The sequence below is a fragment of the Puma concolor genome, chromosome D3 (assembly GCF_028749965.1).
Source record: "Puma concolor isolate L17-30 chromosome D3, mPumCon1.1.hap2, whole genome shotgun sequence".
NCBI lineage: Eukaryota > Metazoa > Chordata > Mammalia > Carnivora > Felidae > Puma > Puma concolor.
The window spans coordinates 54,562,588-54,589,451 of record NC_141678.1 but is presented as its reverse complement, the minus strand read 5'-3'; the positions used below and the strand labels follow the sequence as shown (position 1 = coordinate 54,589,451).

General features: G+C 41.3%; 1 protein-coding gene across 1 annotated transcript in view; it reads left to right on the top strand.

Moving 5' to 3' along the window:
• The window catches only part of KLHL14 (kelch like family member 14), a 106,105-nt gene that overhangs the window by 11,273 nt on the left and 67,968 nt on the right, over positions 1–26,864 (top strand). The window contains exon 3 of the mRNA XM_086682700.1: positions 21,067–21,188. Within this exon, the coding sequence (XP_086538826.1) occupies positions 21,067–21,188 (122 nt within the window). The remainder of the gene's footprint in view (positions 1–21,066; positions 21,189–26,864) is intronic.

Sequence of the window (26,864 nt, the reverse complement as noted above, 5' to 3'; positions counted from 1 at the left end):
CTACATACCCAACTTATATAGTTTACAAGGTTATAGATGGTGTTCCATTGAAAAGAAAAAAGTCAGTCCCTAAAAGAAACAAAAAAAGAATGTTTCCCCAAGAAAAAAAGGTCAATCGTGGTATTTCACTCTTATGATTCAGTTCAGTTCAGTAATCATATATTTGTAATCTGAGTTAATCAAGACATTTTATTAAAAACTCTGTGTTCTTTGGGTGCATGAGTGGTTCAGTTGGTAGAGCATCCAACTCTTGATCTCAGGGTCATGAGTTCAAGCCCCACATTGGGCGTGGAGCCTACCTAAAAACAAAAACCTCTGTGTTCTTGTGCTAGTTAATGCAGTATCTTTCAGAAGTGTCAGAGTTCAAAGGGGACAGTCTGTTATGCCAAAGGAGGAGATGAAAATATAGCGCATTCTTTGGAAACTCATCTTGATAATTCAGTATAATTGGAACTGGCAGGAGACCTGAGAAGCGAGGGGACCTTCACAGCCTTGGGCAGCTTTTCTAAACACATGCCTATGACCAACCGACCCCGACAGTGGGAACTTGGGATCATGCGTTGCAATAAACCACCAACAAGAAGTTCTGATGTGGACTATCCCCCAAGTAGGTATTGGCATATTGCTGACTCTGTGTAGTTTACAGTGTAAGGAAAATGAATAAAGAATTACATAAATCAGTCATACCAGTAATACATGCTATAGAGTAGCCAACTGCCATGTAGTGGGACAACATAACCAAGTGCTATAACCTCATCGAGGTGGCCACAGAAGACTTTCTCTACAAAGAAGTTTAAGATGAGCCTTGAAAGATAAGATATCCAGAGTGATGGGTCTGGAGGAAGGCAAGGTGTGCCTCCCAGGGAAAGAACGTGCTGGGAGAAGAGAACACACGTGAGCACCAGGCAGAGAAAAGTTTGGTACCTTCCAGAGACAGAAAGTGTATGTGGCTAGGGGTTATGTGGGAAGTATTGTCCAAATCATAGAGGAAGGACCTGTCAAGTATTATCATTCCACAGTGGAAAAAATCAGCATGGTTTTTTTTGTTGTTGTTGTTGTTAATTTGAACTGAGACAATAAGCAATAATATGGTAGAAACACTGCCTTTGAAGTCATAAACCTAAATATGTGTCCTAGCTCCACTTTAGCTGAACCCCACATCAGTAAAATGGGTTAATAATTATAGTTCTACCTGCCAGGGTTTTGGTGAAGATAGGCTGAGACAATGAAGGAAAACAAACAAACAAACAAACAAAAACATAGATATATAGATATAGATATGTGTGTGTATATATACATATGTGTATATGTGTATACATATAACACACATACATGTGTTATACATGTATAAACAGAAAATGCTCTTTAAAATTAACTTACTAATTTTAAAAGATACATTAAGCAAAATTTACTCGAATACATTTTTGCCTGTCAAGAAACCTCTCGAACATATCTGTGATTTCACTGGAGCACAGAATTAGTCAGAGACTCTTAAGACCAGAAGAATGAAGTAGAGGGAACCCGAAGGTGAACACAAGGGCATCAGAAGGAAGTGGGAAGATTAGACTTTCTGATTACTCTCAGTAATTTATATATAATTCTTCAAAGGGAAAATGATGGCCTTTTTAGGTATAAAAGCCTTCGGCTTCTTCCATTCGTAGAGGAGAGTCCGTTTTCTTTTTAATCTCATAAAGTCAAGCTTGGAGGCTTCGTTTTCTGCTGTCCCTGAGCCCCTCACATGCATATGTCAGGTCCTGGGCTCCCAGCGCGCCTGTGAGCGGTTGGTAAATTGCACCTGCGCAGGGACTCTGAACTTCCTCAGAGCTCAGCTGGGCCACCGTATGGAGACTGGCTCACTGGAGGCTGCAGAGAAGTGAACTGAAGAATTACAGTCAGTTTCACTTCCCTGCCTTATGTGCCTTCAGGTGCCTCTGAAGACAGGCGAGGCCGGTGAAATGGAGAGGAGGAGGAAGAGAGACAGCACCAATATTAGAGAAGAAAGAGTCCTTGCAAATGTAAAGGCATTGTGGAAAAATGCGGATAGATGGATGTGTGTACGTGTCTGTGTGCGTATCCACAGCCAGAGTGCGTATTGCTGGCTGCCAGCTTTAAGTTTTTCTGTACAGAGATTTTCGACATGTGTTTTTAGCAACGGAAGGTCTATTTTGTATGTGGGAGTGGATGCAGCTCAGTCAACAACTCACAGTCTGGCTCTGAGTGAGGAATTACTGCGTTGGGAGAATCAGTTTTTCACCAAAAGAAAATAACCGTGTATGTAAATCCCGCTTAGAACGAAGCAGCAGACCGCTGTGTGGCCCTGATTTTCAGCACCCCTCAAGACCAACCACACCAGAACGTCCTGGGCAAATGGAAGGGATTGGAAGAGAGAATGTAATACCTGTGAGTCCGAGAGGGAAACTTTGAAGGAAAAACTTTAATGCTTTACTATGCACACTAGAACCTCAGCACTTTCTACTTCGTATGCATTAACAGGGTTCAGTGATACTGTGATGGAACCCAGCCAATATTGGTGTATTATATAGAGGCAGAAGTGTGTGCCTCGTAGCAAAGACCAATTGGGTGGGTTGGTAACTATGACAACTACACCACGACTGTCAGTGGCAATCCCTGTAATCTCCCTATTTGAAGGTTTTCCCGAGTGTTCATCCAAAATGACATTTGTAGGTAGGGACTACAAAGTAAAGCTAGGAAATACACATATATGAATAAGGGAGAGAGTATGGCATAAGAGGAGGTACCAATGAAATGGTTATGTTATAATGAAAATATCTTAAACAGTTCTATGGCATAGTAATTAAGACCCAAAAGTCACACAGACGTGGGTCAGATCCTACCTGGACCACTTATAAGCTGGCTTTCTTTAGGTAATTTACTTGTTTTCAGATTGCTTACCTATAAAGTTTACATACTAATACCCACTTCATCTGGGCAATTCTGAATGTTGGAAGAATGTAGGTACAACACTAAACATAGTGCCTGGCTATGAACACTTAATAATTGATAGATTTTATTTTCACAAGAGTAGTTCTATTTATATCTAATTTGCTCTTCTGTTTACTTGTCAGGACTCCTAATACCATACGATATGTTCTTTCTAGAGCTGGATTCTCATGGCATGAATCCCAAGTGTTGCTCTGATAGTGATAAGGTTTCTGCTAAAAGTGTCCGTTTTATCCACCTTCGAGTGAACTACAGAGCTTAGGCCAGGCTTGGAGTCTGTTCTGTCCTCCTCATCCATCCATGTCAGCAATTGGAAACATTAGAAAAACCATGGTGGATTCATGTCGAATGGCTTTCTTGAGATGTAATTTACATAGCATACAATTCGTTCATTTGAAGTGTAAAACCCAGTAGTTTTGGAGTTGTGCGGCCATCACCATAATTAATTTCAGAACATTTATCACCCCCCTCCAAAAGACCCTATATCTGTTAGCAATCAGCCCCCATCTCTCTCCTGCTCCCCTCAGCCCTAGACAACCATCAATCCACTTTCTTGGCTCCGGAGATCCATAGTGTTGCTTTTCTGGACACTTCCGATAAGTGGAATCACACAATACGTGGTCTTTTCGACCAGCTTCTTTCATGTAACAAAATGTTTTCAAAGTTCATCCACACTGAAGCACGTAATAGTACTCCATTCCTTTTTATGGCTGAATAGTATTTCATTGTATGGTTATAACACATTTTATTCACCCATCAGTTGGTGGGCATTTGAGTTGTTTCCACTTTTTGCTGTTATAAATAATGCTGCTATGGGCAATTTATGTACAAGTTTGTGTATGGACCTATGTTTCCATTTCTTGCGGATGTGTATATATATGTATACTGGGGAGTGGAAGTGCTCATATGGTATTTAGAAAACAAGGAACAAATGTTTCACCTTTTGGGGAGCTGTCAGGTTGTTTTCCAAAGCAGCCGTGCCACTTTGCATTCTCACCAACGGGGTGTAAAGCTTCCAATTTCTCCACATCCTCACCAATGCTTGTTGTCATCTTCTTGACCATAGCCGTCCTTGTGGCTGTGAAGTTCTAGCTCACTGTGGTCTGCATCTCCTTAATGGCTAACAATGTTGAGCCTCTTTTCACATGCGTATTGGCCACGTGTTCCTTTTGTTTTGAAAAATGTCTATTCAAAGCCTTTGGCCATTTTTTAGCTGGGTTGTCTCCTTCTTATTATGAGCCTTTGAAGCGTCTTTAGTAGTGTTTCTTAGGGCTCCTGCATCACCCCCAGGGCCCACCTTCTGCAGGAATTGGGTGTTGCAGCCGATGAGAATGCAAAGAAAATGCATGCTGACATGCAGTGGAAAACTCTCAAGATAAGCTGGTATGACACATATGTCTATTACTAAAACTTCTGGTGTTGGGTATGACAGGAGAAAATATCTGTGGTTGACTTTGTTGTTTGTTTTCTTCTTTGTGTGATGATTTTGGCTTTATATTTACTTAGGCATTGTATTTCTCAACCGATAGTTTGGACTTGGTGAAGCAAAAATTGTATTCAAAAACCTGTTACATACTTTATTTATTTATTTAAATTTTCTTAGAGGTACATAAGACATTTTTATTAATTTTTTTTTTCCAACGTTTATTTATTTTTGGGACAGAGAGAGACAGAGCATGAACGGGGGAGGGGCAGAGAGAGAGGGAGACACAGAATCGGAAACAGGCTCCAGGCTCTGAGCCATCAGCCCAGAGCCCGACGCGGGGCTCGAACTCACGGACCGCGAGATCGTGACCTGGCTGAAGTCGGACGCTTAACCGACTGCGCCACCCAGGCGCCCCAAGACATTTTTATTCAAACTCTGTTTACACAATAATTATTTTAGGGAAACGTGGGGAAACTCTTTGGTTGCTGAGACAATGACATGAGGTGAAATTTTTTGGTTGCCAAGACAATGCTAATGCAGAAGAGCCACTGCAGAAGAAGAAGACATACGTAAAAAGAAAACAAAACTGCTAAACAAGTGCTCTCCATTGGAAGGGGAGGCAAAAGTGTTCCTTATGGGGATCGGCAGGAAATAGTACAGCCCAGAATTTTCAGTCATGGCTGGGTTTCAGCTGAGGGCTTCACTACACATATCACCGAGGCAGTTTCTGACGTGGAAAAGCTAAATTCAGCATGAGAGTAACTTGTCCTCTTCCATCTTCCTTTGCTGCAGTCTCCTGGCAGTTTTCCTCGGGGACAAAAGATACCTGGTACTCTTGACAAGAAATTACGTTTACTACTCTTAGTAGGTTAGGCATGTTACTTCACTAACTGTTGCTTTGAGCGTGTGGATACGGAAGTATGTTCAGCACATTGTTTCCTAAACTGAGTGTTTATGCTTCTGGGTGGATGGTTTCTATTTTGATTATGCATCTGTTTGAGCAATCAAATTTTTGCTTTCTGTAAAGGTTTATGTCTCCATTACATAACAAAGAAGACTCCAGGCCATCACAGATCTGGGTGCAAAGTGGTAGGAATTTTAACGTGGATTTCTTTAGCTGGATACTCAAGGGGACAAAGTGTTTTCAGAAAATATCATAACTTAACAGTTTTTAGTATGCACTGCCAACAGATCCCAAGAAAGCAGGTAACCTCTCCAAATCGGTCACTCGTGTGTGTTTAGAAGGCAGGCATCTTCTTCCGTCTGTGGAGGTCTTACTCACGGAGAGAAGGTACTCATTCTAGGCAGTCATTTCAGTATCCTTAGAAGCCTAACAAACTTCAGCTGTCACTCAGACATTCTGAGAGTAAACATTTGGGAAGAGACAAAAGCAGACGAAGCAAAATGGAAATATGTCAACATCGCTGTAATGCACTCACATGAACTCAAGGCTTGTGATTTCTCCAGACTTAGGACACAGCAAACTAAACCAGCAGCAGGTAGTCTAAGTAAAACTCTATTCCAGGGAAGAAGCACCCCCTGTACAGACAGGAGCCCCTCAAGCCTTCCATCAGCCTAGTCAAACTGAGAGCCCGAGTTCCAGAAAACAACAGTCTTTTTGACCTAGAAAGAATAATTCTCAACTCTGAAAGATTTTTCTGGAAAATGTTTCACTTTTTTTATGGCAAGGAAACTATAGAGTCTCAGAGCGTAAGAAGCATTTAGAATTTCTGAAAGCACAAAGAAATTTGTGTCTATGGCTTTATAGGCACTAATTAGAGTCCGCCACAAAAGCTTATACGAATCACTTCTCTCCATTAGCCGTATCTGTTATTATCCCTACTAGCTGCCCTTCCTCTACTGGAACGTTGTTATCCATTAACATTTACTGCGTATGTATGGTGCTTGGGCACCAAACAAGACTAGATAAGGAGCCTGCCTCCCCATGTTCCAAATTCTCCATATAGAGTGTAGCTGGTAGGCTGCTATAAGGTATGGTTATTTTGTGGTGAAATTAGAAAGATCCTTTCTCGAGGTAGTTGTGCAAGTTTGACCATAGAAGGCCCCTTCTCAAGGCTTAGTTCCCAAAAGTGAGTGTGAGCCTCATTGGTCTCTTCTGCCCTGTTGGTTGGACAGTTGTAAGGAAGTCTGTATTAGCCTGGTTGAGCAGCCACACAGACTGGATAGCTTAATAACAGGACTTTGTTTCCTCATAGTTCTGTGAGGCTGGAAGTCCAAGGTCAAGTTGCTGGAAGGATTGGTTTCTGGTGATGCCTCTCTTCCTGGCTTACCGACAGCAGCCTTCTCACCATGTTCTCACATGGCCTTTTCTGTGGGTGTACTGGCAGAGAGAGTGGGACAGAGATTTCTGGTGTCTCTTCCTCTTCTTATAAGGACATCAGTCCTATCGGATTAGTGCCCTATCCTTATGACCTCATTTAACCTTAATTACCTCCCAAAGGCCCTGTCTTCAAGTACAGTCACATTGGGGGTTAGACCTTCAACATATAAATTTGGCAGAAACAATTCGGTTTATAACAAGAGCCAGTGATAGGATACAGGCATCTGAAAGCAGGTTAGGGAAGCTAACTGAATTGTTACTTTTCAACTAAGTCTGTACGGCAAAGTTATATAGGCAATTGAGCAGTGATCCAAGTCAGCAATATATTAATAGCTCTTCCAGCAATACAAAGCCTTTATAAGAGAAAAATATCCTCTTTGCTCGACCTCAGAAAGTCTTGCGTGAGTCAGTAGTTCTCTTAAGAATCAACAATAGAGATTTTTAAATAAATATATCTTCCCTAGCCCTACCTCAGAGATTCTTCATGAACTGATCAGGAATGTGGACCCAGGAACCTACATATTTAGCAACATCCCAGGTGGTTTTGCTACTGGTGGCTTTTGGACCACACTTCGAAAATCATAAGACTAAACAAAAAATTGCTTCTGTTTTCCAATTTGCTGCATATCTATGATAGAAGAAGGGAGAAAATGCGAACAGTAATTTACCGAAAGATACGTCTGAGGGAAATGTGCTGCAAAATTCAAAGTACTCTGGTAAACTAACATGAGGAGAGGGGAAATGAGTGATAGAGAAGGTTATTGGAATTACCAGACTCTAAGGGATTCATGTCCTCATGATGAGACTGGGGTACCTACTGCACCAGAGAATTTTCAGAATAAGTCAAGCCACGCAGTACAGTGTTCACAATTCAGTTTTAGAGAATGTGGTCAATTTTCCCAAGATAATTTGTTTCCGCCTGGCGAAAATCTGATAACTGAAGAGGGCAGTGTCATGCATTGGCCGACTGGGAGGGTCTGTGAGCCTTCCACACAGATGCCCTTTGCAGGGGGAATGCTGGAGAGTCTCTCAGCCTCACAGAGCCCTGGAGCTAGGGTTTACTTTAGCATTAGGCCCTCCAGGGTTGGTGAAGCAGCAAAGAACAGAAAGAACTGGCTCCCCACAGGGAGGGAGAGGAAAAGAGGAGGAGGATAAGAGATTCCTATTTCACCCACAGCAGCAGGGTGTCCCTAAGCTGGATCCCACAAGCCACACCTCATTGTCTCCACAGCAGACACACACACACACACACACACACACACACACACCCCGGGCCTGCCTCAGTCCCTTGCTATGTGTCTACCCAAAAGTAAGGGCAACCTTCTTCATTTGTCTTAACCCCAGGATGGTTTCATAGAATTATTCTTCCCCTAAACTCAAATTCTGGGCCCATTTAGAAGGTATCAGCCGAAACTCCCTTTTCTTGAATTGAAGATGGACACCTATGTGTTGCCATGAATATTCCAAGAGAAGCCTGGAGTAATATATTCGGTTCCTAACTAACTTTTCTCACTGTCTTCCTGTATGGCCACTCCTGCAGTGACTCTCCAACTGGAAACAGCCCGCTTGGCGGGAGGCTGGCTCCAGTTCCTCAGAACAAGCTTCCTAGCTTCCCCAAGAGAAATCTCTCCCTGGAGTTAGAGTAATGGATAAAATCAGGCTGTAGATCATGAGGTAGGATCTAGCCATGGTCCCCCTCAGCATCACTGGAACGCTGATTCCTTCGGAATGCTGATTTTGTTAATCTATTCGTTTTGACCGTTGCGTCCCAGACTCTCAGAGACAAGGAATTGTAGCCAGGTCTGTTATATCCCGAACGTGAATTTTCAACAGTATCCTTGTGTCTTTCTGCACTTCTTCTTGGGCAGCAAGCAGGTACCAGTTTCCTCAGGTCAGGAAGTCACTTTATCTCTTCAAAAAGCGGGCCAGATGGGCTGGAGAGAGAAAGAAAGAGAGAGAGAGAGAGAAGTCTCAATAATGAGACTGGTTCTCAGGAGGCAGCAGAGTCTAAAAATTGAGCTTTATTAGGAGTTTAAGAGCAGGCATTACTTATGAGTCCATCACTAGCGTGAGTAATGCTCTATCTCCCCCTGTCACCGAGCTACACAGAGCTCGAATGGCTCCTCTGTGACAGGCTGCATAGAACCACTTCTCCCTTGAACAAGGAGAAGAGCTTTCTCCTATCACACAAACGTTGGTTGTCCCTGCCAGCTCGTTCGGTAGCAAGCATCCGTGCTAGTGAGCAGTGAGACCCGGTGTCCCACGCGCAGGCACGAGGATTAGTCTAGGAGGTAATACTTGCCACTCAACTTCCTCACAGGGATGCGAGGAGGATTAATGAGATGCCATTTCCATTGCAATTTATGCTCTTCAGAAGAAAGGCACTAAGTACTAGGTATTAGAATTAGGGATTGTATAGGTAATCAAGCAAAGAAGATATTCAGCTGCTTCTAGTTGCTAAAGGAAGCTTTAATCTGGGGGGTGTGGAAGGAGCAGGGCAGGGCATGCAGCGGGTGTCAAGTTGGCCGGAAGCCATGGTCCCTCGTGAAGCAGAGCACCAAGGATGGAGTGAGAAGTGCTCTGTACAGCGTAAACATGGCCCCGTTCTGGCCCTTCAGGCTTATGAGCTAAGCCCCGGGGAGGCCTGCATTTCATGGTTTCAGATGAACGCTTTTTTGTCGCATCTACCTCTACCACCATTAACCAGTCTACAGGTTTGGTTCCAGAGGAAAGAGGCAAAGGCACGAGCAAACTACCCCATCCACACACAGGAAGACATGGTCACATTCCCAACTCACCCAGAATTCGTACGTGCCAGGGAAGAATTGGGGGAGACCCTGGCGAGCTACAGGGGCTGAGGTGAGGAGCGTGAAGGTGGTCATCTGGGATTGCGAAGTGCAAAGCCGTAGTCAGCAAAGAGGTTGATCTTCTCACCGCCAAACACGTAACTAGTGGCAGGGGTGGAATGTAACCCAATGTTTAGAGATTCAAATTTTAAAGTCCCGGTTTCTTCCATTCATGATAGCGTGTCCTCAACTATGATGACCTACCACCGGGAGGACGTGAGGCAATTTCAGACGGTACACAAAAAGCCCTTTCTAAATTTCTCGTAGCAAGTTAGGTAATACTGCGTTTCAATTTTTTTTAACATGTATTTATTTTTGAGAGAGACACACACAGAGCATGAGCAGGAGAGGGACAGTGAGAGAGGGAGACACAGAATCCGAAGCAGGCTCCAGGCCCTGAGCTGTCAGCCCAGAACCCGACGCAGGGCTCGAACCCACGAACCGTGAGGTCATGACCTGAGCCGAAGTCAGACGCTTAACCGACTGAGCCACCCAGGCGCCCCCGTTTCTAAAAATTTTTAAATGTTTATTTATTTCTGAGGTATTACTACATTTGAGCATGTATTAGAAATAAACAATTAACCCATGAAGCCCATAATTCATAAATACAATTGCTTAGAGCAGTAATTCTCAGTATTACCTGTGCAATTGAATCCCACAGAAAGCTTTAAACAAACAAACAAACAAAAACCAGTGCTGGGTCCCACCCTGGGTTGTTAAACCAGAATCTCTGAGAGGTTGCCCCCATTCTTGATACTTTGTAAAAGCTTTCCCAGGTGATTCTGGGAGCAACCAGCCCTGGGAACCTTAGAGTAGAATGGTATTAAACATTTTTTTAAGTGAGCGGTTTTATGTTTTTTGTTTTTCGGTTTTTTTTTAAATTTTTTTTAGTGAGCAGTTTTAAATAAAATATTAAATAATATCAGTGTGTGAAGGTAGCAAATATCATGAAGGTTCAATATTGTGCTAATAACTGAAATTTGGTAACATTTCTCTATCCGGGTAGCTCCCCTTCTATGAGACAATAATAATCTCAAAGAACAAAGAGAAAGACAGAGGTATCCACTAACACTCATGGATGTGTGGTAACGGTAAGACATTATTTGGACATGTGCAAGTAGACGTAAAAAACAAAACGGTTTGGGGCAGTGCAGAGTAAAGGTGGCAGGTTAGATCTGGGTGTGTGTTAATAAGACTGTACCGCAAAGTATTACTCTCTGACTCTCCCACCTTATAGTTCAGAAACATAACTTTTCCTCATCCCCTTTTGCCTTCTCATGTCCTCACCACCACACTCACTGACTGGAAGTTAAAACGGATGAGAGGGGGAAAAAAGATGATAAAGAATCTGTAATGATATGTATCTCAAAGGTGGGATTACCAGTGACTCTTTTCACGCATTCGTTCTTTAATTTATCATTTTCTCATTTACACAAGAAGTATTTATTGACCACCTATTAGATACTAAGTCCTTTTTGCTTGTAAGTATAGACAGAATTTTTCTCAGCAAGCATGAATTGTCTTTATGATATGATCAAGCAAATCTTAAAGTTACTTCCATCTTAGAAAAACTGAATAATGTGTACAACTGACCAGTCCCCTGTCATCATGCAGCCAGACTCACGGTGGTAGGAAGAGGGGCAGCACCAATGTCAGAAGATGGGAAGCTAAGGCATTTTCAATTACACTTGACCCTGAGAATCACAGAAGGGTGGCGTGAGAAAACCCTAGAGACATTTCCTCTGTGAAATAGAGGAAATAAAACCCATCCCGAGGCACTGGAAAAGATGCCCAAGCCCTTTTTCCTCTATTCTTTCATCTGTTAAATGGGGATAATGATACTTTGTGTTTACCTACCTCAGAGAGGCATTATCAGGTCTATTTAAAGGCTCTTCCGATGAAAGCTGCTGTGTAATTACCAAGAACAGCTATGATAAAGAAACCTAAATACAACAGCAAATCAGCTGGAACAAATTCTCAAGGGAGTTTACTTCTCTGGAAAAATTTAAGAAAAGGGTAGCAGCTGTCCTCTGGGGACTTTTGGGGACCGTTCTAGCTGGAAGTTTAGGGAAGGCTAGCTGATTTTCAAAGTCTCCTCCTGGCCAATCACTCCGGATCTTCCTCTGCTTACTTTTCCCCATGGTCTAAGCAATTTCCAGCTGAAATTCCTCTTTCAAGTTTTTTCAGACCTTAGCTCAGAAACTCTTTTATCCCTGAAAAGAATCTCAGGGAAGGCATTTACCTGTGAGAGAGAAAAGGGAAGTTACAATGTGGGGGAAATGTGCCCCCTGTAGATGATAGGCAATGGGGAATTGTTTGATAGTTTTTCAAAAGAAGACTGAAGTAGTTGATAGTTAACATCAGGCTTTGCTGAAATTAATTTGACAAATTTATTCAAATTTGAGGGGAGATTCAATGGGAGTGCAGAAAGGAGAGACACCACTGCTACATCAGCTCGGGAGAGAGCCAACCCAGCTGAATCAGGCTAATAGTGGTCTGACTGGGATGAAGAGACAGGCCGAAGAAACTTTACGGCTCTAGAATCTATAGGACTTGGCAAAAGATCGACTATAGCAAGAAAATGGCAGAAGGGTCAAGATTATCATAAAACTTGGTAACTTGAGGTGTGCCTGGGTGGCTCAGTTGGTTAAGCATCGCCCTTGGCTCAGGTCATGATCTCACAGTTCATGGGTTCAAGCCCTGCCAGGGGCTCTGTGCTGACAGCTCAGAGCCTGGAGCCTGCTTCAGATTCTCTCTCTCTCTCTCTCTCTCTCCCTCAAAAATAAATAAACATCAAAAAAAAAATTTTTTAATTGGTGACTTTGATAGGGTTTGGTGACATCTTTAACAGAGAGATGGCAGACCAAAGGGTGAGCAGGTTGAATTTGTTAATGAGATCTGGATCCACACCACTGTAGGAAGCCCAGTGGTTTTATATTTTTGTGAAACTTGCTTATGCAGTAAAGATTCTGGCTATTTATAAACAGCACAACCTATGGTTTCTGAAAGGCTTCTAAGCAATATAAGAAAAAGTCAAATGCCAATGATTGATTTTCACATGAGTGATTTGTAAAGTTAATAATCATGCATAATAATAATTGTTATCATTAATCAATTGATTACCACGGGAACGACATAAATATTTTCCACATGTGAGCCAAATGTCAGCTGGTGGCTTCCCAGATCTGGTAAAATTGTTGGAAACCCCACCAATCTCATGGCCGGTGGAAACCCAAAACCATCGCCACTTCTGTGAATCCCTGGGGGCTTGCCTCATTCTGGCTTTTCCTGCCTTCCAGACCACCACTATACATCCCTGCTGTACCACCAGATGTGAAATTGTCCTTTCTCCCTGCTACTAGAAAATACCAAGCCATCATAGGTTTAGGAAAGTCCGTTGAAACTGGAAAGTAATGGGAATGAGTCATAACTTCTTCCAATCTTCTCCAGACTCTTCCTACTGGATTATGTTGGAGGTATCAGTTTTTCTCTTCCTTCACTATGCAGAGACACTTATTTTTCAAGGCATCAGCAGCACAAAGTACTTTTCATTTGTTAAAGGGACTGGCTCTAGAAGGTGATTTTATTCACAACCATTTATTTTCCCATTACACTTAACCCTCACAGCACCCCCACTTTACAGATGAAGCAACTGAGGTGTAAAGAGATTGAATATACCCAAGGGTGTGAACCTATGAAGTGGTAGAAAGAGAATTTAAATTCACGTGTGACTGACTCTTAAATTAAAACTAAGTTGGCCTTAAGAGGATGGGAAGATGATTATCTATCCCAGTTTACTTTGCTACTTCATAACTGCCTAGTTTTTCCATCAAATCTCTATGTTTAAAAAAAAAAAAAAAAAAAAAAAGCTATGTACTCCTAAAGGCTATATATGAGGAACTCCGGAGTAAAACCCCAATGAGTTAGTATTGTGAACAAGTTACGATAATTAAAACACCTGAACAAAAGAAATACAACACTATTATTTTTAGGTAATAAAACTTGGATGGGGACATAGGCCACACTACCTTGTCAAATCTGCAAGTTACACAAAGAAATAGCTAATACTGATGATGATGGTGATGAGGAAGAAGAGGAGGATGGTAATGATAGAATTTATCTAGCACTTTATAAATGTTGTGCATATATTGTTTAATTTATTCCTGAAAAAAAAAAAAACTATGCCTTACGTCTGTTGTTATCACTCTTTTAAATTTTTTTTTTCAATGTTTATTTATTTTTGGGACAGAGAGAGACAGAGCATGAACGGGGGAGGGGCAGAGAGAGAGGGAGACACAGAATCGGAAACAGGCTCCAGGCTCTGAGCCATCAGCCCAGAGCCTGACGCGGGGCTCGAACTCACGGACCACGAGATCGTGACCTGGCTGAAGTCGGACGCTTAACCAACTGCGCCACCCAGGCGCCCCACGTTATCACTCTTTTATAAATAAGGTTAAAAGGGGAAAAGAGCCCAAGGTCACTCATCTTGAAAGAACTGAAACCAGGGTTCTCGCCCAAGTTGTAAGGCTTATGCCCTTAACAACCAGGCTCTTTACTTCAAGAACCATGATATTTTCAATAGATGTTCCCTCTAGGATGGAAGTAAGTGCCATGAGGAACAAGGAATTTATACCTCTTATTCCCATCATTAGCTCTAGTGTTTAGAATGGTACCTGGAACATAGTACAAACTCAATAACTGCTAAATAATAAGTGATTTGAAACAAGGGTGTGTGGGTGGCTCAGTTGGTTAAACATCTGACTTCAGCTCAGGTCATGGTTTCATAGTTAGTGAGTTCGAGCCCCACGTGAGGTCCTGTGCTGACAGCTCCAGGTTTGGACTCCACTTCAAGTTTGGTGTCTCCCTCTCTCTCTGCCCTTCCCCCACTCATGTTCTGTCTCTCTCTCTCTCTCTCTCTCTGTCTCAAAAATAAATAAACATTTTTTAATTAAAAAAATAAGTGAATTGAAACAAAATACCTAAATCAGTAGAAGATAGAAAAACATTTAAAAATAATCACGTGTTGATGTTTAAAATATTTAACTAGAAGAAATATAGGATAGGAAAAACCTGACTTGAAAACTCTTGGTTTTAAAAAAAATTTTGTATTTGTAGTCCTCTGGAAGCTTAACAGGAATCCACCACTGCACTGTGGCTGCTAAAAGACTACTGTAATTTTAGAAAACCTTATAGCATGTATTTTTATATATATGCATATGTATACATCATATCACATACCACATTTGTTATATTGTATACAATTCTGATCACATATTTAAAAGGGGACAATGATGGTGCAGAGATATTTTAAGGAGGTGAGTGTGATGCTAGGGAAAACGGAAACTTTCTCAGAAAGAAAGGATTTTTAACACAGAAAAGAAAAGACCTATGGCAACTATCTTGCGATATTTGAAGCCTGCCAGAACAGACACAAGTGCTTGCTCTTTTTTCTCTAAAAGACTTGGGTAGATTTTCAGCTCAGCACAAGGAGAAGAACAGATATTTAACACAACTGTCCGACATCTTTCCACAATAAAGCAGTTTTGAAAAACTAAGGTCCATTTTGTTATAAATTGCTTAATTGAGAGGTTCCTGGGTGGCTCAGTCGGCTGAGCATCTGCCTCCAGCTCAGGTCATGATTTCACAGGTTAATGAGTTCGAGCCCCGCATCCGGCTCTGTACTGAGGGTTCAAATCCCAGAGCCTGCTTCAGATCCTGTGTCTCCCTCTCTCTCCGCCCCTCCCCCACTCGCTGTCTCTCTCTCTCTCTCTCTCTCTCTCTCTCTCTCTCTGTCTTTCAAAAATAAACATTAATTTTTTTAAAATATAAAATAAATCATATAATTGATAAGAATAATTACCTACCAAAAAAAAAAACAAAAAAAAAAAAACTACTGAAAAGATTTCTACTTTAGGTAGAGAGCAGGACCAAATCAGTGACCTCAAATCTGGCTCTACATTAGTTAGAATCAATTGGAAGACTGTGAAACATTACTGATTTTTAAGGCCTCATCCCAATTGAATCATCATCTCTGGGAGTGGAGCCTGGAGAATCCATATCAAGAATCTAAATCTTGTAATCCCCTCAGATGATTCTGGTGACTCACCAGGTTTGGGGATCACTGAACTAGATTACTTCAAAGTTGTCTTCTAACTCCCTCATTTAATGAGTCTTAGAAGATTATAGAATATTTTCTTTACCACATAAATGAGAAAGATTTGTAGTCTGTAAAATGAATTTGGTCTAAATGGACATAGGTAGCTCTAAAATGCCAGCAGACCTCCTGAGTTGTTAAACAGGTTAAAATTCTTCTTGCAATTTAGTTAATGAAAACTTTTTTCATGTATCATGGAAAGGTAAACTTTATCTGGCCTGTTTCCCAATAATTAAAGTTCCAAATCACTGAAATATAAATAAATGAGACTTTACTGTACTTATAGCACCAGTATGATGAAAAATTTGTTTACACCAGGAGGTTTTAGGTCATCCTTCAATCATTCATCCCCGTAACCAAACTACATATGCGCGTGAGCACATGCGTATACACACACACACACACACACACACACACACACACACACACATATGACACATGGTAAATGTTGGGCAATTACTGAGATGGAACAAAGGGGACCTTCAAATTCCATCGCCTTTTTAACCTTATATTTTTCTATGCAAGAATCTAGGAGCCCAAATCAAAGGCATCGAAATAATATTATTAATCATGACATACTAAGCTCTTTGTCTCTAATTCCATGTCTTTTAAACACATTAGTTTGATCTAGGTGGTGTCAAGTTGAAGAGTAAAAAGGAGTACATGTATTTTAAAAATATTAACAAATTTGAAGAGAACATATTAATTTTGGCTAAATTGGTTCCCTATATAAAGGGCTTCTAACAGGTATACAGGTAGCCATATGAAGGAACTCTAATCACTGCAAAAGGGCTACATTTGTAGATTTTGCTAATCTAAAATGAAACCTGTAAGGCTCTGTTGGAATTATTTAGAAAAGAGTAATTGAAACCCCCTTCAGCAAGTTAATTCAGATTCTCCTAATTTTACTTTTCTGGTTCACAAGGTATCTTTTTTATCATGGTGTTTTCAAATTGAAGTTCACACACATCAAATAAATAGCATGATAATCAGAGGTTTCAATATCCGATACACATGCATTATTATCTGTCATTATTGTCATTGTCACTATTATAATTGCACATTGTAAAAAGAATGGAAGCTTTTCCACAGGAATTATTCACGTGTATTACTTTCTAGGAGTAATTGAATAGTTGACATTGCATTTAAATCAAAGTAAAATATGTGATGGTTTGTCTCATTTGTTTTATTCTTATGAAATAAGAAATGTAGAGTGATCTCTATTAGGGTCCTTTATTTGAATCCAGAAAGGTTCAGTTTTATGTACTGTCCAAATGTATATTTTCTTATAACAAGGCTCAAAAGATATCCAATGTAATTAAAGTGATAATTTTCTAAAAACACATAAGATAACAGCTGGGTAGTGAAGTCCTCTTCATTAGCTTGTATTTATATACATGAACTCAACAAGAATCTCAGAGAAAAATATTATTTTTCTTTTTTAACTATTTAATCGGGCTTGGTATGTTGAAATGAAGCCTACGTTGTGTTGCCAATATCTACAGATCAATAATCACTTACCTTAGAGTTTACATAGAACTTTTCACTTCATTTTGGATAATCTTCATGGCAATCCCTTCAAGAGGCAAGTCAGATACTATTCATCTATTATGAGAAATCAGAGGCTCCAAAAAGCCAAGTAATTTATACAAAGTTACTCTGTCGAATGGCAAAATTAGCCCTAGAATCCAGGTCATCTGGGTCTTAGTCAGAAGTTATGGTAAAATAAAAATAAAAAAAAAAACAAATTTGAATTGTAAAAAGATCACAGGCGTGGTAGCATATGAAGGCCTAGGTCTCAACACAGTGTATGCTTTGACTATGGGAACTTTCTCACCTCCCTGTAAAATGGAGCTCTATCTGGGACGTAAGGCTGTTGTGACAGTCAATGGAGAAAATGGTGAGGAACCACTCCAACGTGTTTTGTTAGTCTATGTGTTCTTTCTTCTGCACTCTGTTACTTCTCACACGCTTTATCCTATTTTTGGCTTCTGTGTGATTCACCCTCACCAGGTAGAGTTTTAAACTTTGTTTAGACTTAAATAATATCGATACTGGTTTGGAGAAGTGAGTGACGACAAGCTTTAGAAACAAGATGCTCCAAGCGCAATGCCATAATAAATGAAATAGATGATGATATGAATGTAGTGATACGGGATTTAAAATGTGTCTTCACTCACTAAGAAGGCCGTGCATGATGAACTTCAAACACTTCGCCTTCACAGGAAACACGCAGCCGCTGAGGGTAGGTGGGATTTCCTTTCCTTCCGAGGAATTCCTCGTCACATTCCCTGCGGAGGCTGGCTGGTTTAGAGATTCGTCTTAGTTTCTGTGGAGGTCGTCACTGCTGCTGTGCTAGCTTTGAATCGTGTCATCGTTGGCAGGGGTGAGGGTTGTTGTCATTTGCCAGCTATTCAGTGGCTTAGGATCGGTAGTCTCAGGCCAGTTCTCAGGGGACAGATGGCAGCAAGCATCTCTTTAGGCAGAGAGAACAAAGACTCTAGATCCCCTCCTCGTCTGCAGAGATGGTCCATCTAAATCGCTGTTGAAAATCACCAATGTGTGGGGCGCCTGGGTGGCGCAGTCGGTTAAGCGTCCGACTTCAGCCAGGTCACGATCTCGCGGTCCGTGAGTTCGAGCCCCGCGTCAGGCTCTGGGCTGATGGCTCGGAGCCTGGAGCCTGCTGATGGCTCGGAGCCTGGAGCCTGTTTCCGATTCTGTGTCTCCCTCTCTCTCTGCCCCTCCCCCGTTCATGCTCTGTCTCTCTCTGTCCCAAAAATAAATAAAAAACGTTGAAAAAAAAAAGTTTAAAAAAAAATAAAAAATAAATAAAAAAAAAAAAAAAGAAAATCACCAATGTGGATTGGTCCAGGGAGGCGGGCTTTATCAATTAATGAAACAACCTTACAAACGAATGTAAGCCATTCATTTATCTCCATGTGTCATTCGTGAAACACATTTTAAAAGGAGTACCTTTATTTAAATATCATAACGGAAATTTAATTATATTGCTTTGGTCACACTACCACCTCACTGAGTCCTTTCCTCTTACATCTAACCGTACATAGTGGTCTATCTGCCACCACCAGAGGTCTGGCAGCAGGTAGGCGTGTCACATCGTGAAAACCACAGAATGGTGCCTTCCAGTTGAACAGCAATGTCGACACATGGTAACTGATAGCAACCTAAAAAGGAATATCTGCTCTCATCTTGATTCCTCATATACTCACAGGCTGGCTGATTATTTGGACCCAAAAACTACAATAATAAAATCCTCTTATAATGGTTCTGTAACCATGCATTTAAGAGATTATATAGCACATCAGTCATGTATGTTCTCATTTCAAAATAAAAGAAAGGTACTTACTGCACTGAGTTCCCATAACCCCTCTTACCAACCACCCCGATCACTGAAATCCTCAAAGTATGGAGCTCTTTGGGGCGCCTGGGTGGCGCAGTCGGTTAAGCGTCCGACTTCAGCCAGGTCACGATCTCGCGGTCCGTGGGTTCGAGCCCCGCGTCAGGCTCTGGGCTGATGGCTCAGAGCCTGGAGCCTGTTTCCGATTCTGTGTCTCCCTCTCTCTCTGCCCCTCCCCCGTTCATGCTCTGTCTCTCTCCGTCCCAAAAATAAAAAAATAAACGTTGAAAAAAAAAATTAAAAAAAAAAAGTATGGAGCTCTTTGCTATCATATTCTGTTTTTGTTTCACAACTACAGGTCTATAAGGCATATGGGTACAGTTCCAAAGTACTGTGAATTCAAAGAAGTGAGGGGTTTTCTTTGTTGTGACAAAATTAATATTGCAAGCTGCTATCACAGTATGCATTCTTCTGTAAGTATGGCTATACTTACTATCCACCATTCCCCGATAGGAGTTTCTCCAGAAGGTATTTTTTTCTACTGAGGCATATACAATGCATTCAATGGCACCAGAGTTTCATTAAAGGAATTCTCTTGTTCCCTTCCTTCACATGGAAATGTCATTAACTGTATTAAGTTAACTCTCCGAATGTTAGGTTCTTAACCAACAAACAGTGCTTCTCCACAAGGGCGTACTTTGCCAAGCGTCCTTGAATCAGAACGACAGGCTGAATATGTAATAATAGATTCAGAGCCACCACCGCGGGTTGTGATCATATTTAAGGGGAACCCTTTCGTATTTATTGACGTTTTCCTTCAGTCATGGTTGTTCCCTTTCTGCCACCACCACCTTCAGCCTTTCAGGTAAATGAAAAGTTCAATTATATGTAAAGCGACCGTTAAATCAGCAGGCCCCTTGTGGGGGTCTAGGCCTCCCCTCCCTGCTCCAATCGCAAGTGTGCTCAATCCATTACCCTTCCTGAGGATCGCACATCCATCAGGTCGAGTGTGCCGGCCAGGGTGCATCTTATAGCTTTTACTGCATATGAGACGTTGCAGGCCTGTTCTCAGGAACTGCCAGGCAGACTGGGAATCACAGTCACGGTTAATAGCAGCGAATTGCCAGCTCTTGATGGGTGGGTAGTCACTCCTTTCAGTGGTTGCCCCCTGGGGGAGAAGGTAGAAAAACAGAGGGAGGGAATTAGAGTGACTTTGCACAGTCGAGCAGGTTCATGCCGCTGGATCAGTGGCAAGCATTGGCAGGGCTCCACTCTGGGGAGGCTCAAAACAACCTCACAGTCTCATTTTTACCAATTGGTGCTGCTGTGTTGCCAGTGGTGCCCAGGGATGGGGTGGGGGGCGGGGGGAGGCTGGGGAGGGAGGGGGCGCTGGGAAGGAGATGAAGGCAGAAGTCTCAGCTAAATTAAACAAAAAGTCTCCTCGATACCGGTTAACCCTCCCCAGTTAGCCCCGTGCTACTAATTGTACCAAACTGGTATTGGAAGTTCCCTGGGTGATTAAAGAGTTGGCTCACAAACTCTCTGCATAACCTTAATTTTTTCAAGGTTCTTTGAGTGGAGAATGGCTTATAATAATGATTTTGACTAATACGATTTTTGACATGCAACTTTAATGCTTAACCTTAGTACAACTCCAGAGCATTTCATGTGTACTCAGCTGTAAAGAGTGATGATTTAAAGGGATAATATAAGAAAAAGGTCGTTCTAGAATGAACCTCTAACAAATTGCATAAAGGGAGCTTATTATTCCATGAGTATGGGGATATGCTGCTCTTCTGATCATTTTTCTGCTTGGTTCAAAAAAAAAAACTGTTGAGACATGAATGGGAAAAGAAACAGGAAAAAATGAAATAGAAATCTGCAAGCAAGGAACATTCTTTTGATGGTTATGATTTCGTTGCCACTAAAGAGGCTCTACAATAATGTGGTTCTCCATCTCCTCTTTTGTTTTGGGTGAAGAATTCGCTCTAACAAGAAAATGCTGTTACTGGTTGGAGGCTTGCCTCCCGGGCCGGACCGGCTCCCCAGCAATTTGGTCCAGTACTATGATGATGACAAGAAGACGTGGAAAATACTCACAAGTGAGTGCCCTTCTTTATTCATTTACCCACCTATTTATTTCCGTGCAGAGCTGTCCTGATGGATGCGAAAACGTGGTTAATCAAATTAGACATTTTATTGATTTGTTACCCTTTGGAGGTCTGTTTATGTATCCCAGGGGATTTAGAGTAAAAGACTAAATTAACATTGCAGAGGTGGCCAATTTGGTCGTGGAATAGGCCTAAATTAAACTGGCCTAACCACTGCACGAGTTTGTGTTTCTGTGACAGAGAGGGGGTAGTAACTGAGATGTTCCAAAAGAAATTCTTCCGTTCTTTTTTCTTTTCTTTTATTTATTTATTTATTTATTTATTTTTTGGTTTCTTGAAAAGTGAAAGGTTGGTGAATAGCACTAAATTTTCTCATATCCTGATGGTTGTTTAGTTCATTTCTATGTAACTAACATGCATTTTGCCTTTTAAGCATTTCTGCTCGTTAATCTTTAGTCTGTGGAACTGGGTCTTAGAGAAGCACTCCCTTCTGTTGCTCCACAGTTTGGGTGGACAGATACCCAGGGCCTGTCCCAGCTGCATTAAACTGTGCTTGCAGACTTCGGCCCAAGATTCTCTTCCTCCCCTCCTTACAGGGTGATTGTGTTTTACAGCAAACCTCTTGCCTTGGGCACCGAGATTTGGAACTTATTGTTATATTGGTTATGATTCCCAATCTGACTCAGTCATGGAATCAAAAATCATCGTTTCTTGAGTGCAGCAGGCTGTGTGCACCAGGCCCCTCGTGGGCACAGTGGCTGCACTGGTCAATAAAACTAAATTTTAACTGTCAAAATTGCCCAGAGCTGTATAGATAAAATAATAAATGAGTAATTTTGATCCATAAATCAAAGCCATACATTTAAAACTGACAAAAGAAAAAGTTACATTTTCTTACAGCATTGTGTCTTTGAAACAGTTATATATTTTATCAGCTTGTTTTTTTTTTTTTTTAAATCAGTTCCTTTCCTCTTACTAAAGCCTTTTAAAAGAATAGAAACAGGACAACAGTTTGCCCATAAGAGCAGAAGAGGAGCACAGACATGTGAGGTGGTGCTTGAAATAATACATTTTGGAGCTGGCTTACCCCAGCGAAACTACCAGTAGCATTGTCCGTGAGCACAACGCGGAAGCTCCCTGGATGCCTATACACCACGGTTATAGTAAAGAAGTGAGGGGATAATAGCTGCAGTCTTAAGGAGAAGGAAGAAAGAAAAAGAAGTTAGAGATGTCTTCAAATGTTTTTTATTCTCTTTTTGACAAAAGTACTGTTAACAACGAGTGACCAACCGGTATTTTTAAAGTAAAACCAAAGAATCAATTATCTGACACTTGATCAATAGAGAAAGCCTAGGCAGCATAAGACACGGATACTAGGGGGAGGAGAGAAGAAGGAAAGACAAAGATTCTTGAAGAGCGATGACAGACGGAGATAGACAGAGGCAAAAGGATATCACACTCAAGCAGTAAGTGATATTCGTTCACAAATCCGTCTGTTTTCCCAGACACACCAGGCAAGGTCCAATTTGTTATTGGTTTGAAGCCCTTCATTAAAGGCAAAAAGATTCACTAAAGCATCATGAGTAATACCTAAGAAAAGTCTTATGTTCGTTTTAAACCTTGTTCGGAGACAGGGTGGTCATCCAATTTATTCTCCAAACTGGGACACTTTAGAGCATGAAATGGGGACCTACTGATGGGACAATAGGTATACACTGAAACATAAGGTGACCCTACTCAAATCTTTCACGTTGCCTGATTTAGCTCTTTACTTAGAAGGAACTGGTAAGAAGGCATGAACTTGAATCTGTCAGACCTGATTCAAACCCATGTCTATGATCTTGAGCGAGGCATGTAAATATCCCAATTCATGGCTTCTTCATTCTTGTCAGCACCATTTGAGTATTTTTAAAATAAAGTGTTTATAAGTCATCTGACATTGTGTGAGCTCCACAAATTGCAGGTATCATGACTAGTATTGTAACATCACTACCAATATTAGCACAAGGATTGTGTATAGTTTTGTACCCTAGAGGTATCGGTCAACTCAGGCTCTCCATGCAGAGGAGAGACAAATTGCACTGCCACAGATACAACACTTGGACCCGCTGCCCCCGAGTCAGGAGCCTGTCTTCCATGGTCTTCATATGTTGGATGTGGCAATCCACAGACTAAGAAGTAAAGATAAATGGGTATCTATCTGTTGACTCCATTCACCAGGTTTGACGTGGAAGGAAATAAAGACATTAATGTATAGACTTCTTATAATGGGAGCATACTCCAAGACCTTGAACCTTTTTTCTACAGTCAGGCACACTCCTAGCTCTGAAATAATGTCTACTCCACTTACACCCTTCATTTCACTGGAACCTGTACTTTAAAAAATAGAGTTTATTACCTGTTAGGCTGTGACCGCGTGGCCCCAAGTGAGGGCATATTTTTCAGGTTGGTTGGAGAGATATAGACAGCTTACCTGGATGATTTCTGCTGTTGGTCTGTATTTTTTAATCCAGGCATCTTATTTGACTAATAAATAAGTCAGGTGACTGAAAGATTTCCACACCATTTGGGCCATCTAACAATAGAGGAAGAAATGTTTCTCAGTGGAATAAAAAAACCAAAAATCCACATTCTCCCCAAATCCAATGAAGCATTATGGATTTCAAAGCTGCCCACTGACGTTCTTTTGACCCAGATGAACTGCTGAAGTTTCTGGCAGGGGAACCAGGACGACAATTAAGGCTAGGAGACGGTGCCTGGTTTGGGGTCTGCTTATTTATTAAATGGCTGTCTCCATACAAACAAACTAACAAGCTTAACTAGCAAACTCGAGGTTAGCCAAAGCCTCTGAATCTTAAGACTCCTTCGCCCACTTGGCTCGAGCATGCATTTCTCAGCCTGTCTCCCAAATACGCTCCTTTGAGAAAGATGCCATTCCACGGACAGGAGCATGACCACCGCTGTGGGAGCCATGGCTTACATGAATTATATAACAAAGAAGAATTAAGAGGAAAGGCAGTCATCCTCTCTCTCTTTTCTCACCCTGTTACGTTACGTTTTAGAATCACAGTTGAAGGGGTGCACAAATAATAAGTTGAATGGAGGAGGGGTGAGTAAAAGTGAGAGAGTGGATCTACAGAACATAAAGAAAACAAAATCCAACCATCAGCCAGTCAGCGGTCTGGTCTACCTGAACAGCAAAGGGAACAATTATTCTCGCTGAAAAGACTGTTTTTTGGGAACATGCTGGCACAGATTGCATTTTTATCCTCCCCTTCGGAAAAATCATTTAATACAGCATTATATAATTAACGTTGAGAATGGTGACAGACCTCCATGGTCTCTCTTAAAAAAGTATCGAGAAATAACAGGCAAAAATGACTATAAAGTCCCTTTGTCAGTGCAAAATGTTAAGCAGTAACAGTAAAATTGGCATTGTTGTCCTCTTGATTGTTAATAACGGACGGGAGGTTGAGATGCACTTTCGTTCATTTTTATTTTACAGTTCTGCTCTTCCTGCATTTCTCACTCCTGCACGCAGTCTCCCGTTTCATTCTTAACTTATTAGAAAGCAGTACAGGAGACATGAATACTAAAATGGCCAGTGCAAAAAAAAACATGCCTCCTGTACTTTGCAGGCCCCAAATCCTTGGTGCAGAGATCACACAAAATAATTCCTGTGGTTACTCTGTACTTTTGATAGCACATTGCTTACAGATCAAAGTTTTTATGAAGCCCACACGTAGAAGTGGTTTGCATCCCCCCACCCCCACCCTGAGAGATAGCACTAAGGAGCCGTCTATTTTATTTGTCTTCTTCATTGGCCAAGTCCTTCACTGGTGGGGAAAGCTGTTTCCTGGGGACTGGCTTCCTTTTTCCTACATTTCGGATGAGAGAGTCTACTTGTTAGGTGCCTTCTGTAAGCAACGAGAAGGAAAGGAGTTCAAAACACAGATCTGTCCTTCCATGTGTCAAAGACGACTCCCCTTTCATAACGTTAGAATGAAAATTAGAAGAATTAAGTTAGCAAGGTTCCTTCGTTCTTTCGGCCACTGGGTTCCCTTTGTCAGAGGTAGGAAGAAATGCGTATTCTGCCCCCTCCCTTTCGGTTGATTTGCAGCTCTGGACTCTACCTGGTAATACAAGGCTTTGGGGCCTTGTGTTTTTTAGTCACAGGAAATAAAAGAAACCCCTGTGCCCAGGTTTCCTGGGTTGTCTCCTCTGATCCCTGGAGGACACTGAACTTGATTCCATCCACACAGGGGCGGCCCTGGGCAGGGTGTCAGCGATTAATTTTAGGAACGTCACAAAGATCAGAGGCTAACTATACTTTCCATAAAGGTTGAAGGAATAGTAGCAAGAAAACAAATTTTATAAAAGACATTGAACTTCAGTCCCAAAAGATAAACACAGGGTTGATCATATCCAATATCCAATAATTGCTGATTATTCAGAAAATCGTAAACCTGTGTATTGATACTTTCATCTGGACTTCTTTCCTTAGCCCTTCTGTTTCTTGACCTCAGTTTATTTCTGTTCTTCGAGGATGTGTTGGAGGGAAAGTCAAGTTAGTCAAAAGCTAATATTCATTTCTTATGATTATTTATTTAGCAAGAAATAAAAAGTAAGTTAAATTGAGGGTTTTATACCTGTGGGTTTCCTTTATTTACATTATCTTTAGACCCAAACCCCACAAAGTATTTGATTTTATTTCATTTCATTTCATTTCTAGACAGGTAGATAGACTCTATAGATAGTGCATTTCTCATTGCAGAAGAACCTCAGAAAACAATTAGGTGCTCCCAGAAGGACTCTGAAGCTGTCTGGGAAGAATTTAGACTTGCTTACAGACTTTGTTCCTTCGTGTAACAAGCAATTATTAAATACCCACTCTGTGCTGGGTGGGAGGATAGAATATAGATAAGATAATCTCTCGAGAACCTAAGGAGGCAATTATAATAGAGTGTGCTAAGGGATAGAGAAGGAACCCTCAGGGTGCTAGAGAAGAACACAGAAGGGGCTCTTAGTCTAAAGAGGAGAGGATGGGGCGTCTGGGTGGCTCAGTCAGTTGAGCGTCTGACTTCAGCTCAGGCTATGATCTCACGGTTAGTGGGTTTGAGCCCCATGTTGGACTCTGTGTTGACAGCTCAGAGCCTGGAGCCTGTTTCAGAGGCTGTGTCTCCCTCTCTCTGACCCTCCCCCATTCATGCTCTGTCTCTCTCTGTCTCAAAAATAAAATAAACGTTAAATTAAAAATAAATAAATAAATAAGTGTTTAAAAAAATAATAAAATAAATAAAGAGGAGAGGTTAGGGAAGATTTCCTCAAAATGACTTTCTGTGAAGTTGAAAAAAATGGGTAGGAACTATTAAGGCAAAGAAGTGGATGAGGAGGTATTTTAGTAGGAGGGTCTAGGACCAGGAATGCCAAAAGGCAAGAGAGAGCTGGTGCCTTCTAGAAACTGAAATGAATTTATGCATCTTTTGGAGAGTCTGAGGCTAGGAAAGTATATGGTGGGGCTGGAGGGTTAACCACGAACCATATTATATGGGACTATTTCAAGGAATTGTTAAGATAGGTTTAAGAAGCAAGAACTGAGGAGAAATACTCTTCTAATTTTAGTTTTCAGTGTTAGTGAAAACGTAGTGATCTAAAGACGTTATATAA